This window comes from Solea senegalensis, linkage group LG14 (assembly GCF_019176455.1).
Source record: "Solea senegalensis isolate Sse05_10M linkage group LG14, IFAPA_SoseM_1, whole genome shotgun sequence".
NCBI lineage: Eukaryota > Metazoa > Chordata > Actinopteri > Pleuronectiformes > Soleidae > Solea > Solea senegalensis.
The window spans coordinates 25,862,976-25,878,506 of NC_058034.1; the positions used below are offsets into that span (position 1 = coordinate 25,862,976).

The following is a 15,531-nucleotide window of genomic DNA, read 5'->3' on the forward strand; positions in this document are numbered from 1 at the left end:
ATGTGTTTAGTGCCTGAGACGGTAACTATGCGATGATTGGTCAGACTGTCGTCACAGGAAGAGACGTCCCACACACAAATAGAGCCGAACAGCGCCGAACTGTAGATCACTTAAAACTACTTAACAATCATAAAAACCTGGGTTTATCTCCAACAACTACCGGCAGTTTAGATATTAAGGGATATTATTTTGATATTCTATTGAGAGCAGCTCCTGTTGTGGTGGAAACTTTTACTATGAATAGGACTTTAATTGTATTTGTCACTCAGTGAATCAGTCAGACCACATACCATTGTTCAGTATCAGTATGTCTCAATGTGATTGTTGGTGCAGGCGGGCGGTCAGGGGTGCACACAGTGAAGTCTGAACTTTGTTTAAAGTCAAATCACAAAAAAAAAAAGAATAATATTCACTCATTACTCACAAACGTATGCTCGATAAATGTGCAGAAGTTTTGTTTTTAATGGCACGAAAATACAGTACATGACCAGCACTGACGAGGAGGACCATGGAACAAAGAACAAAGATGAAGGAGAGCGGGAGCAGCAGAGGAGTGACGAGAGGGAGAAACCAGAGAGATTGACAACCAGGGGATGGTGGAGGAAGAGAAGGAAAGGAATTATATTAGTGGCAGCAGCAGAGGAGATTGTCATTTCAAGCCTTCACATTGGTAACAGGATACAGCAGTCACGCTCCAGCAGCCTGCAGGTCACCTCAGCCCTGCACCTCATCTCCCTGTCTCTCTGAATACCTTCTCCCTCACCTGTCTGTCTGTGTCATATCCACACCTACGGTTCATTTGAACACCACTCCACAAGTGGACAAAGGTCCAGCTGCAGCAGCACAAAAACAGCAACAACAACAACAACAACAACAACAAATCCTGAGTTGGTTTTCATTCAGCTGCTCAGTACTGACAGGGGTGGGGAGTGTGTGTGTGTGTGTGTGTGTGTGTGTGTGTGTGTGGGAGACGGGGACGTCTCACTTGGGTTTTTATGAACTCATGTTTGATTTTGACTTTGCAGCCACTGGGACAGATAGAGGACATCTGCTCTGAATTCTGGGAAAGTGAGGGAATGTGTATGAAGCTGTCTCTATTCATTTGTTTTACTCTTATTGTATTCATTTGTATATATTTGTACACAAGGTTAAATATTTTAGTGGTAGGACTGAATTTAAATCTGTGACCAATCCTGCTGCAGTCATAAACACTGACCTCGTCATGGCCAGTAGTCCTCAAAAAGACCAAAACCTGGTCCTAATGAGGCATCATTAACATCATTTCTAACTGGAACTGGTTACGTTTAGTGCTTAACTGGTTATGTTAAGTTTCAGGATAAGACTTTGTTTAAGTTGTCCAAATGAATGGAAGTCAATGCAGTGTCCTATCAAGAATAGCAGCACAAACCTGTGTGTGTGTGTGTGTGTGTGTGTGTGTGTGTGTGTGTGTGTGTGTGTGCAGCTCCATACGTCCTCTATAGGAGCTGGTAGGAGGATCTGGTGCAGAGCTGAGGCTGAGCTTCATCGCTCTTCCTCTTCTCATCTGTTGTTTTCTTTTGTCTCCTTTGTTCCATCACCTCCATCCTCTGTCTTTCCTTTTACCTCCTTCCCTCGTCCTGTTCATATTTCATCCTCATCTCCGTTGTCTCCCTCCCTTTTTTCTTTTCTTTTATTCTCTGTGTCCTCTTAATTTTCGTACACTCCTTTTATCTTCGAGTGTTTTGTGTCTTCACGCTTTTGTTTTGTCGTCTTCTTTTCACCTCCGCTCTCTTCACTCAGTCTTTCCTTCTCCTCTCTTCTCCGTTCATTCTTGTCTTCTTCTGCCGTCCACATCTTTCACTGTCACGCTGCTTCTCTCTCTTATTCTCTTCTTTTTATCCTTTACTTCTCTTTTTACCCCTCTCCTCTCCTCACGGTGAGCTATTGCCTCTGTGATGTGTTGTGACAGTGATGTTAATGGAAGCACTGTACATTTCACGACCTACATCTCTGGAAATTCCTCTGCTGTTTCTTATTCTCTCTCTCTCTCTCTCTCTCTCTCTCTCTCTCTCTCTCTCTTTCTCCCTCTCCCTCCCTCCCTCTCTCTCTCTCTCTCACACACACACACACAGACACACAATCAGAGCAGCAGGTACAGGTCTTTTCACCTGTAAACACATCAGATTTGTGTTTTCCCAACAAAAGATTAAAGCAATCACTGGAACATGCATGTGTGTGTGTGTGTGTGTGTGTGTGTGTGCATGTGTACACTTGTATTTGTTACCTCTTTAAGACCTTTTCTGCCATAAACACTGATTGAATTGTCAGGACCAGTAGTCCTCATGGATACCATAAACTTGGTCCTAATGAGGCAGAACCTCATTTATGAGGAACTGGTTTAGGACTAAGATTTGAATTGTCGTTACGATTAGTGTTATTGTTAGTCAATGCAGTGTCCTGTGTGTGTGTGTGTGTGTGTGTGTTGTGATATGACACAACTCTCAACAGCACAGAACAAAAGAGAGTGGCTACAGCTGGGACAGAGGGAGAGAAAGCATATGTAAGAGGAAGAGCAGGGACGAAAGAGAGGAGAGACAGAGGGAGGAGTGGACCCCACTCACATCCCAGCCACTCTAGTGAGAGTTGAAGATCATGGCCCAATGAAGTAAACAGGACGACATCATCTGCAAAAAGCACCGGTCATACGGGGGCCGAATGGCCCTTATCAAGCACTCCCAACAGGACTCCCTGAGGGACACAATCAAATGCCTTCTCCAAGTCTACAAAGCACTGGTTGGGCGAACTCCAGGACCCTGCCAAGAGTGGTTCGCTTGGAACCTGCGAGGTTCCAAACGTGCTAAAAATAGTACCTGGTACCAGGTAATATGCTAGTGGAAACGCTACTTAAACCGTGCCGTGGCGAGGTGTGGTGAGTAGAGCCGGTGGAAATGCGCCATAAGAGACCTTACCAGGGAGCTGAGGAGGGGGATTCCCCTGTAGTTGGAACACACCCTCCAGTCCCCCTTCTTAAAGAGGGGGAGCACCACCCTTGCCTGCCAGTCCAGAGGAACTGACCCCAATATCCATGCGATGTTGCAGAAGTGTGTCAGCCATGACAGTCCTACAACATCCAGAGCCTGAAGGAAGGCTGAGGAGCTTTTTTAACCACCTCGGTAACCAGCTCCAGAGTCCCCAGCCCCTACTTCCTCACTGGAAGCCGTGTCAGTGGGATTGAGGAGGTCTTCAAAGCACTCCCGCCACCAACCCACAATGTCTGTAGTCGAGGTCAGCAGCATCCCATCTCCACTGTACACAGTGTGTGACGGTGTACTGCTTCCCCCTCCTGAGTCGCCGGATTGTTGACCAGAACCTCCTCGAAGCCATCTGGAAATCACTTTCCATGGTCTCACCAAACTCCATCCCATTCTTGCCAGGACCTATCAGCTGCCTCTGGAGTTCCACAGGCCAAAAAGGCCTAATAGGATTCCTTCTTCATCCCTTACTGCTGGAGTCCAAAACAGGCACCAACCACCTTAATGCCACAGCTCCGGTCAGCCACCTAAACAATGGAGGCACGAAACATGGCCCATTCGGATGTCTACTGCCTCCCTCAGGACGTGGTTGAAGGTGGGAGTTGAAACTCTGCCATCAGAGATAACTCACCACCAAGAGGAGATCAGTTGACAGCTCCGCCCCTCTCTTCACCCAAGTGTCCAAGACATATGGCCACAGGTCTGAGGACACAACTACAAAGTCGAGTGTTGACTCACGGCCATATGGGTGCACATATGGGTGCACATATGGGCACCCTTATGCTTGAACATGGTATTCGTTATGGAAAATCCATGATGAGCACAGAACAACAAAGCACAGGGAGAGCATGGTCCATTTACCTTATTTTCCATTGGAGGTCTCTGAACCGCTCTTTGTCCGGTCCCTCACCTAGGACCTGTTTGCCCTGGGTAACCCTGCCAGGAGCATAAAGTCCTCGACAAATGAACTCCTAGGATCATTGGGACATGCAAACCCCTCCACCATGATAAGGTGGCGGCTCCAGGGACATAAATGTAAGTCAATTTCATGTCCTCTGAAGTTATGGAAACCAGACTGTGTGTGTGTTTTGTACGCGTATGCATGTGTGTGGTTATTCAGACACTAGTACAACCCAGGCCACGCGGCTGGTGTAGTGGTTAGCAATCTTGCCTTTGCAGCAAGGAGATCCAGGGTGGAGTAAGGGTCTTTCTGCATGGAGTTTTCATGTTCTCCCCGTGTGTGTTGGTTTTCTCCGGGTTCCTCCCACAGTCCAAAAACATGCAATATGGGGATTAGGTAAATTGGTCACTGTAAATTGACCAAGGTGAGGTGTGTCTGTGACAGTGAATGGTTGTCTCTATGTGTGGCCCTGCGATGGACTGGTGAACTGTCCAGGGTGTGACCCCGCCTATCGCCCGATGTCAGTTGAGATTGGCACAGCACCCCCTGTGATCCTCCGGTGGAGGATAAAGCAGTAGGGTAGATAATGGATGGATAGTACAACCCATGGAGGGCAAACAAACACACACCCACATCCATTTTATCACACACACTCTGCTTCATCTTTTGCGATGGATGGATTGCAGAAATAGTGAGGAACATGCTGCCGGTGTACTAACTGCTTATTTGTGTCCATGGAACAAAAAAGTTCTGTAAATATTTAACGACAAAATGATTCACACAATAAAATGATGACCTCATTTTAAATGCGATCAGAATCATAAAGAGATATATTCTCTATGCTAACCCTCTTTTGTCCCTCACTCAGGTGCGGAGGCAGAGCTTCTGTCTGACACGGCCCCGGTGGTTGTGCGGAGACTCACCGAGGCCATCGAGAAACATGGTGAGAAAACACAGTGACACACAGTTGCATGTGCAGGGAATGGTTTCATCAGCAGCATTTGATAGCACGGAAATTGATGCACACACAAACACTTTAAAGGGTCAAGTGTGTAAGAAATGGTGACATCTAATGCAGAGTTTAACAAACGAAGGACTAGGACTCTCATCCCTCCCTTTTCCAAGCTCGTCATGGCCTTCACATACTTGAAAGGACGTTCTTCTTCATTTGTGTAGCGAGTTTGTGCTTCAGACACAGAATGGCTCCTCATCTCTTCTCCCTCCTGCAGGTTTGAACAGTGAGTCTCTGTATGGAGCCCCTGCAGCGTCTGGTGGACCTGCAGAGCTGCGACAGTCTCTCGACTCAGGTACTGACACTCTGTGAGACAGGTTTGAGTGGATGAAAGACAGGAATGGAAGGAAATGTGAGGCTTTGCTGCATTTCTCCATGTAGATTGTTGCAAGTTTAGTTTCTTTTGTAGTTTCAATTTGTTTGTTGGATTCAACGCAGCATTGTTTCTGTGGCTCACCTTGTTGCTGCTGTCTTGTACAGTCTTGTTTTTTTAAGATGTGTCTTTATATGTATGTACATATATATATATATATATATATATATATATATATACGTATATATAAATATACATATAGTGTAGGCAAGAACGTTTTATTCATAATGTACTTTTCATGGACAAAAGCAGATTCAATGACACACTGAGACACAACACAAAGGAGGAAAAATAATAAATAATACATCGTCAAAACATACTGTATAATCTACAGTAATAGTTAAAATGAGTGGAAAGTGGAAAACATATAACTGCTGTATAAGACCACAGACACAACAAATCAGCTTTTCAGGTGGGAGACAACAAATACAGTCATTTTTCCAATGTAAATTGTAAATTCATGAAATTGAACCCGGCTAATTTTTACTCCTGTGACACGTGAGAACACTCCACTGTCCTCGACACCTAAAAACATCATTCCCTTTGCTGCCCTGCGTCAGTGTCCCAACATCCACCTGCAACCACACCTCTGTATCACCATGGAATGCTATGAGCTCTCAAATGAAAGATCTGATCTTTGTGTTATTGTTTTTACTTGACAGAAAAGCCAGAAACATGTAGTACACAGTAAACTCATCCATCGTGACTCTGAATGTCTCCTTATTGTCTCTCTTTCTTTGTACACTTCACAAACTCCTGCTGAGACTGTGTCTGCATGGCTCTCACTGCACATTCAACCAACACAGACACACAAAAAAAGTTTCAAGTGTTGAAGTTCAGGTTTGGCACCACCAGGGAGTGCTCTGACTCTGTACTTTTATTTTTTGGGGAGGAAGGAAGGAGGGGGGCAGTCACAAAATCAGACATGAGACTCTGCACTCTGACGTTCACACACACACACACACACACACATAGAGAGACAGGATAGAGAAAGTGATGAGCTAATGCATGTATTTATGTCACATCTATATGATGAAAACATGAAATATGAACGTTTTTTTTTAAATTCAGACAAAGTCGAGCGACTCACAGCAAGTTGTGTGTTTGTGTATGATTTGATGTAAGAGAGCACTGTAGAATATGACATAACTTGGTCAATTTAAACTGAATGACCTGTTACCAGAGAGAGAACATGATTGTGTTTGTATGAAATGATAACACAGTATCAATTATGGCCTGAATGGACTCCTACAATAGAAACAGGAGTATTATTAGTGTTATTATTATTATTGTTATTATTATTGGAAATTAGCTGGAAATGAATATGCTGATAAATTGAAAAATTTGTCTATTATGTTATCATTATTAATAATGTTGATCTTTGTTTTTCATATGTCTGTTTTGGTCCACAAAACAAAAACAATTCAGTTTTAAGAATCCTGAAAATATTCCAGAAAAAAAAACCCTCATATTTGACAAAATAATTGTTGCAGCCCTAAATCTATCCAAGGAATACATAAATGAATAAATAAAACCCCGGAACAGAATGTCTTTGTATGTAATCAATCTGTGTTATTGACTGGAGAAAATCCATACATTCAAAGGATGAGCTGCATCCGTGTAACAACTGTCAGCACATGATTTAGCGCCGCATCTGTTACAGATAGCTTAGTGGATTGCGTTGTCAATTGTGTAACATCAGAGGTTGGCTTTAATAGTGATTAACCTTCACTCTATGATTAAAGAGCACATTACTATCATGGAAACACATGGTTGTTCCTACTGAGCTGTGAACCCAATTCTGTAGTTCTGTAGTGTACTGTAACATCCAGACCGGTTCAAAGACTGGTCCACAGTCAACATTCAAGATTGTTTATTGTCATGTGCTAAGTAGGACTGGACAATGTATGGATATTATATCTATATGCTGATATGAGACAAGAGATGCTCTTAGATTGTGGATATCGTCATATCATAATAAAGTATCTGTGAGTTGCACTGATAATCATCATATTTATTATAATCAATACATTTGTGAAATAATATTGATACTATATTTTCACTATAAAAAGGCTCTTAATAACACTTCTTTTACCACGACACATATAGTCAATGTCGTAGTTTCTAACACACGTAAATGTCCTTTATTTAACATTAAAAAGACAAAGAAATAAAGCAGGTATTTTCTGACATGAAAAGTAATAATTAGTGTATTTTATGATCATAAACAGTAGATTATATTTTATTTTACAGTGTATTGTCACTCTCAAACCTTTCATGAGTTATATCAACATATATCTCCTATATCAGGATATTATGGAAGCCCATTTCTGAGGTAAAATCTAGCCTTGATAATAAAAATATCCTCAAAGTAAGTCGAAATTATGAGATAAAAAGTCCTAATTATGAGATAAGAAGTGGGCATGCGCCTCAACAGCAGTGTTTGTGATGACATTGTGCAACCTTAAATGTGGTGACTTTATCATCATTTTATCTCATACTTCTGAGTTTTTTGAGGTGTCAGCAGTTGAAGGTCAGAGGTCAGTCACGATCTGAAGGGGCCTCAGTTCTCTATCTGTTCACACAAACTGTATCTAAGGTAAGGTAATAGTCTTGTTACTTTGTGTGTGCTCGTGTAATGGCACACCTTACTGTGACCCGATATCTGCAGAAAAACTCAAGTGTTTCTGTGCTTTGCAGAAACTCAGTAAATGTGTCCTTGGACCACACTGCTCTCCTGTGAGCGCTCCTGGTGTGATAACATGTGACCCTGCAGTCCACAGCAGAATACAAAGGGAGAGGTTCATGTGAAACGGACTGAAACTCTGCCTCACAGAGAACCATTGTTTTCAGAGAGGTTCACACACAACGCACACGATGCAGAGTCAGCACTCTGACACACAGTAATTCAATTCAATTCACTTGTATTTGTATCGAGCCAAATCATAACAGACATTATCTCAAGGCACTGTACATAGGAGAGCAGAGAAACAACAACAGTTCACACAATGAGCAAAAACTAGGCATCAGTGGAGAGAAAAAAAACAGAAGAAGAAACCTCTGACAGAACCAGACTCAGAGATGTGAAAGGTGAAAGGAGAAAAGGGGGACAGAGGACAGGTGTTACAAGTGTATACAGGACAGTTCTGAGTCAGTGATGACATGTTTATAGAACTACAATGTCATTTATATATAAATTATACTGATATCCACTTTTAATTATAGCATAGCCAAAACTGGATCTGGATCCTGCAACCTGCAAGATGAGGACACAGAAAGAGAGAGAGAGAGAGAGAGAGAGAGAGAGAGAGGAAAGACACAATTAGTGCATTCTACATGTAAAGTGTAACTGAGGCAGTTTGTGCATGATGTCACTGACTGGACTAAACTTAACCTAAAAGACAGAGAGGGTTTTCTTGGATTACAGGGATGTAATAGCATTAGTGAAACATGCCATTGACTTGAGGATGAAGTGATTAGACTCATGTTGTTAATTTAATGTGATTTCTAAGGATGTCTGATATAGGTATACCTGTCCTAAGAGAAAACCTGTTTTTAAACTCCTCTACACCTGCCTCATTTTAGTTTGTGTCACTAAGGCAAACCCTAAAGAAGGATTTCAAACTTAAAGTTACTGATGCAGGCAGCAGTGGATCAACATCTCTCTGTGATGTAAAATCATTGTTTTTACTGAGCAGCGATGACTAATAGTGTGATTTATCTGCATAATACATCATTCATTCATTCATTCACAGGATGTCTACTGCTCAATTTCACGCTTTTATTATGAAGGAGACTCAAAACACTTCCTGTTGCAGCTTTAAATTCCTGACCCAGAAAGTCGACTTGTCTTTTTTTTTTTTAATGGAATCAGACATTTCCCTTTCTATTCTATTAAAAATGAGAAATCAACCAAATACGATGTGTTTATTTTATATGTACATACATACACACCTGTCATCCCGAGGCAGTGGTGGGAGGGTCAGCATGGGGCCAAAGACATGCACACACTCAAAGTAATTAACTGACAGGAGCTGACGTGAAGGCACTCAGGAATTTAGCATGCAGCCGTGACACGCACAGCCACATATACGTTGAGACAGAAAAGGGGAGTCTGCGTGACACGAACCCATCGCGCGTTACGCTGGGAAAACGTTGAGAAATGCAGCCGCTGACATCCCAGAGTCACACTGGCCGCGCGTACCTACAGCACACTAATACACACGGACAGATCCTATGGAATATATATGAAGAGCGGTGGCTTGTGTAGAGATTTGTGCCGACACATGGCTGCGAGGTCACATGAAAAGCACATAAAGGGTGAGTTTTGGAGCGAGGGTCCGACAACTGTGTGAGAACAGCAGGAGGGCGAAGAGGAAGAAAGACACGTCAAAGAGCATCATCTTTCATCTCCATCTTTTCCGGGCGTTGTCGGTGTGAATCATGCAGCCACATGAGAGGAAGGCGGAGAAACTAAATTGGAAATTTAGTTCAGAAACACGGAGGATATGAGACGATTGTATGACTCTCCCGTAATAATAATAATAATAATAATGATAATAATAATACTAATAATAATAGACTGACAGAAATGTTTTATGTAAAATCACCTGATGTTTTTCATTCCTCCAGAATGAGCATTTTATATCTGTATCAGGAGCAGAGTCACCTCTAAGAAGGACGCCATTTTGGACCACCATGTTTTTCCAGTAGCCCACAAGGGACAAACTAAACATCTTGTGAGTTTTGATGCTAACCGGAGGCTACATCGTTTCAATGACATACTTGATAGGGAAGCGTGAGGTGAGGGATGTTTAGCTGCAACAATGGTGACACATTTAACATAAACATAAACTCAATGTCATGCTTATTTTTTTATTCAGATCCTACAGAAACAATTGATGAGATTTATGTAAAATCTGATCCAATAAATCCAGTGTTTTTTAAGTCCAGCCATGTTAACGCCACCTGCTGGACTGGAGCAAACGGATTTACTTCTAAAAACTTTTTTTGGAACTTTTTGGCACTAAACAGCCCTGAGCCTATTTTTTAGGTCTCTGCTCAAACATTTCACACTCATAATGAAATGAGTATATCTCTGCAACCACAAGGTCTATTTGAATATTTTTGGTGTCATAGCAAAGGGAAAAATGGTGGGATTTGTTAAGATATTTGTGTAAGTGTGTTACTGGTGAAGAGTAAATGAAGATGGCACACAAAAAAATGAAAATAATTCAGGTTCGCCTGAAAAAAAACAAGCTATTTCAGGATGAATATCTCTTTGGAATGATGGAGAATGAGCTCTAAACTCACTCAACTCAAAGTACAACATGTGAACATCATCTCTGCAAAGTCTGACTTTGATCAAGTGAAGCAGAACAACATTAGAGAGGTTTTAGTGCAGAAATTACATTTGGAAACATCTGTGCCATTTGTATTTAAACCATGTATTAAACTACTTTCTTCACTTTTATATAACTATTAATGTTCAATAAAACAATTAATGACCTTGTTTCAAAGTTCCTGCAGACTTTAATATAGTTTCCATTCCAAAAACCAACACCAGATGTCTCTCTTTGCTGTTATATCAGGGTGTCCGCGGGGTCTTTAAAAGTATTAAAAGTTGATAAATAAATTTTGGGAAAGTTAAGACCCTTAAAAAGTATTAAAAAGTCTTAATGGCGATTTCATGAGGTATTAAATTTTGCCCAGAGAGTTTGACTGTAAAAAGTATGCATGAATGTATTTATTTTGCTCCCAGTGTTTGTTAAAAACTACGATGCGCAGACATGCTCGTCCTGCAAGATCAACTTGCGAGACAACCGGCGAGAAATTAACTTCAGAATTCATGCATATACCCTGTATATGAATGGACGACATCTCATTGGCTTCCTCACAGCCAACAGAAGGACGCTGTCTTCTCCAAATTTTGATTGATTAACTTTGTTAGCCAATGAGAAGCAACAGAACGCATGGACGTGACGCACCTGGCTGCTGCCCCAAGGGTCCTTACGTCAGCTAGAGACGCCCGGAATGTTTTGAGTGTAACACAGGAAGTCCGTCTAACCAGAAAGAGCTTTGTTTGTGCTGAAAAATCTATTTTTCACAGATAAACATGAAAGATAAGGGCAATTTTACAGTTGTCACCGAACTGATTGCTGTTGTCTGTATTCTTTGGATTTGATCTCCGTAATGCTTTGTCATATGCAGAGCTGGACAGTAACGGAGTTCATTTACTTGAGTACAGTAGTTAAGTACAATTATGAGGGATCTGTACTTTACTCGAGTATTATTTTTGGGGAGTACTCATGACTTTACTCAAGTACATTTGAGGCAAATATTGTACTCTTTACTCCGCTACATTTCTATCCATAACCATTAGAAAAATCTCTGAAACCCTCAATTTGTTGTTTCCCTCTCAAACATGATTGGATTGTGCAGACGCCACTGATTGAGACAGCCTATCAGCAATCACCTTCACCTTTCCGTCAAAGGGAACTAATATTAACATTAACATTTTCATAACTCCATGTAGGACATTTCTGTACATACTGTACTGTGGCAGTAGTAATGCAATATTTAAAAAAAATTACTCTTGTACTTGATACTCAAGTATTTTTAAAAACAAGTACTTAAGTACTTTTACTTAAGTAGACATCTGACTGTATTTCTTATACTTGTACTTGCGTAAAATTTATCAAGGGGTATCTGTACTTTTACTCAAGTAATGAAGCTGTGTAATCTGTCCACCTCTGGTCACATGTTACTTACGGAGTTTGATACGTAGTTATTCATTTAGGTGTTATTTGAGCTGTGTTTGTCACATTTAAAATAGAATAAAATAAATTAATACAGTAGCCCAGATTCTGCTGTTTAATTTAATGCCCAGCTTCAATATATTCTCTCAAAAGTCACTTTTTTTGTGATAAAAATAGGCTTTGAAAGCCCCAATTGGGGGACCTTCATTGTGGTTTTCAAATCTATATTCATATTTAAACCATGTTTTCAATTGATTAAAACAGATTTGTTTTCACAATTAACAGATGTATGCTGACTCAAAGTATTTGATTATTTACATAATAATGATATGTTTCTTCTTCATAATACGTACCAATTTCCAAACATTTAATGTCTCCACTAATAAACCTAATGCTATTCCTGCTGTTGCCAGCCCTGCATGGTGGCGCTGAAACTCAAATCACTTACATTTTAAAATTCCGGTAGAGAAATGACAGTGAGTGCAAAATGACGACATGATGATGTTGATACACGATGATGACGTTGATACACGATGATGACGTTGATACTCGATGATGATGTTGATACGCAATGATTATTATTATTGTTATTAGGTTATTAGGTTTTACTTCGTAACCACTGTGCAACAGTCAGAGACAATAACAGTCTGTTTATTGTCTCTGATGCAATGCACAGAGTTGGCTCTCGCTCATTTGCCTCTTGGCCACTGCTCTCTTCCCTCGGTAAGCTGTAGCAGAACATCTGACTCACAGCTGATTCTCATTCACCCGTTCACATCTGTTAAGTCGCTGGGGTTAAGTGTCTCGTCCAGGGACGCATTGGCATGTGGCCGAGTTGGGGATTGAACACCTGTAGAGGACCTGCTCCACCACTGATCCACAGCCACCCCTGAGCATCTCTGATGTTCTCCCCTCAATCATGCTGTGTCAGTGCTGTGGGCGACACTGTGGCAGTAAGTCTGTTCTTTTTTAGCGAGCTCGTACTCTGCTGCTGCCTCCTCTGGTAAGTCTGTGTCACTTATGTAAATATGAAAGAAAGACAAGAAACAAAACACAACATATCACATCTGACTGTCTAATGGAGGCAGCAGTGGATCATCAACTCCTGTGCTGTGATTTAAGGTCAGAGAGTGAGCGTCCGTGTCTTAGGCTGGATCCTAAGTGCACAGCTGTACACTTCATAGGAACCGTCCCCTTAAACGCAACGTAACTATTCTGAGCAAAACATGAACAATCAACACTGAAGCAGGAGTGTCACGCTCCAAAACCAAAACAACAAAAAATGATGAAGTGAACTGGTTAATCACTTACGTGTGTGTGTGTTGGAAAATGATGCAACATCATCAGTCAGAGGTGCTGTTACACGCACGCACACACACACACACACACACACATGCATGTGTGTGTGTACGTGCGTGTTATGTAACAATGTAACAGAGTTGTTGTGTTGCACTGAAACTCTCGGGTCATTATAAAACCTCAGACGTGTGTTCTTTGTTGTTTTGGTCTGTATTCTCTGTAAGTTGACTGCGTATGTTGAATATTTGACCATCAAAGTGAGGACATTTGGTGTGTGTGTGTGTGTGTGTGTGTGTGTGTGGATGAGAGAGAGAGAGAGAAAGTCTGTGTGGGTCGCAAAAGCTCAGAAAGCTTTCTAGAGCATTACCTCATCAAGTTGACCTACGATTGGTACACGGCCCGGATGTTGCCATGGTGATAGCGAGCCTTTTTTTTAGCTGGTTGGTTCTGCTGTGCCCACACAGAGCTCAGTGTGTTGGCCCAGTGATTGTGTGTGTGTGTGAGAGCTGTATGTATATCTTTATGAGGATTTTAAACCATGTCCATATGTTCTGAGAACACACGTACTGTATACTGCATATATTGAAAAATACACAAGAGGACATGATGAACGATGAAGAATTGACGAAAAAAAGAGACATTTGGCAAATGTGTCTTATGTAAGAAACTGGAGGACATTATTGGACAAGTTTGTCAAGTATGTGTGGGACGTGTTCCAGTCCTCACTTTCTTTAGTGCTTGATTTTCAGGTCAGAGTATAGACAATTGAATAATAGACGCACAGCATATGTGGGAAATATTTATGTTTGTATCTCTGCTCTGTGTGTGTGTGTGTGTGTTTGTGATTTAGAAAGTGTGTGATGATGATTGCATGACACACACACACACACACACTCATACACACAGTGTTGACACAGAGTGGGCACTCTCTGTTTTGGAAATGATGAGTCACGTTGGCTCAGACTGCAGCAGAGTATTCTGTGTCCTCAGTGCAAACACAACACTCCACTGTGCATTGCACAACACACCTACACACACTCTGCACACACACACACTGCATCTCAGTCACTTTACCCACGCATGCCAACAATCAATTATTATTGGGTTTCATTTAATTATTTGTAAATTGTAAAGTGGTAGATCCTGAGAGAGCAGAGAAGGATATTACATCACTGCTGTCTCCATCAGTGACTTCAGTGACAGCAGAAGAGCAGCAGCTCCTGTGTCTTCAGTGTGGGAAAATCAGCAGTAGAGAATCTTTAGTGTCGGTCAGAAAAGGATAAAATAATATTCCTAATATATTCAAGTGAAGTGGTCTTTGTGTCGCCCACTGGCTGCCATGTTTTCCGTGTGTGCATGAAAACCACGACTTTAACTTCTTCCTCATCCCTCTCTCGTTTCCGTCCACCTCTCGGTTCAGATGGATGAAGTCATCCCCGTCTCCTGTTCACTTCTATCGCTAAAAACCTCTCAACCAACCATTAAATAATCTTTGATTTCATTGCACTCTTCAATCTCTCCCTCTCTCATCCCTCCTCCTCCTCCTCTATCTCTTTTTCTCCCTCTTTGTATTCACTCGTTCATCTTCCCCTCACTACCTCACTGACAGGAGCGGCTGAGTTCAGCGAAACACAAATTAAAAGCACTCCCTTGCTTTCCTCCATCCAGCCAGCCTTTCTCTTCCACCTCCATCCCTCCATCCTCTCCGTCTGTCCTCCCTCTCCTCCGTTAGTCGCAGCCTCGTGGCTATTGGTCGGTGGTGATGTCACCGTCTTACTCTGGCGCCCGTCAATAACCTATAAGCAGCAGACATTTTTACACTCAGCTGGGGAGTGTTATACACACACACACACACACACACACACACACACACACACACACACACACACACACACACACTCGAAACAGAGGCTCTGGCTGCAGAGGAACGTCAGCCTTTCTTAGTGGAGGGTATTTCATTAAATCCACGAGTGGTCATTTGTCAAATGCAGAAAGTTCCATGTTTCTTCTTTCATGCTTTTTCACTCTGAACTTCTCATTTCACCTGGGAGAGCGCACACAGCTGGGATGATGTTCTCAGTGGAGCTGTTTGAACAACAGTCTCTTTAAAACGACGTCTGTGCGCGGCTGGAGTCTCGTCTCATGTTTCATAAGTAGGGCTGTTCACCTCTCTGTCC

The 15,531-nt window shown here is 41.9% G+C and overlaps 1 protein-coding gene across 2 annotated transcripts in view; it reads left to right on the forward strand.

Moving 5' to 3' along the window:
* Positions 1 to 15,531, forward strand: part of LOC122781191 (phosphatidylinositol 3-kinase regulatory subunit alpha-like) — a 93,660-nt gene that overhangs the window by 48,965 nt on the left and 29,164 nt on the right. For both annotated transcript variants that reach the window (XM_044044748.1, XM_044044747.1), the window contains 2 exons: positions 4,781 to 4,855; positions 5,142 to 5,219. In XM_044044748.1, coding sequence (XP_043900683.1) covers positions 4,781 to 4,855; positions 5,142 to 5,219 — 153 coding nt within the window. The remainder of the gene's footprint in view (positions 1 to 4,780; positions 4,856 to 5,141; positions 5,220 to 15,531) is intronic.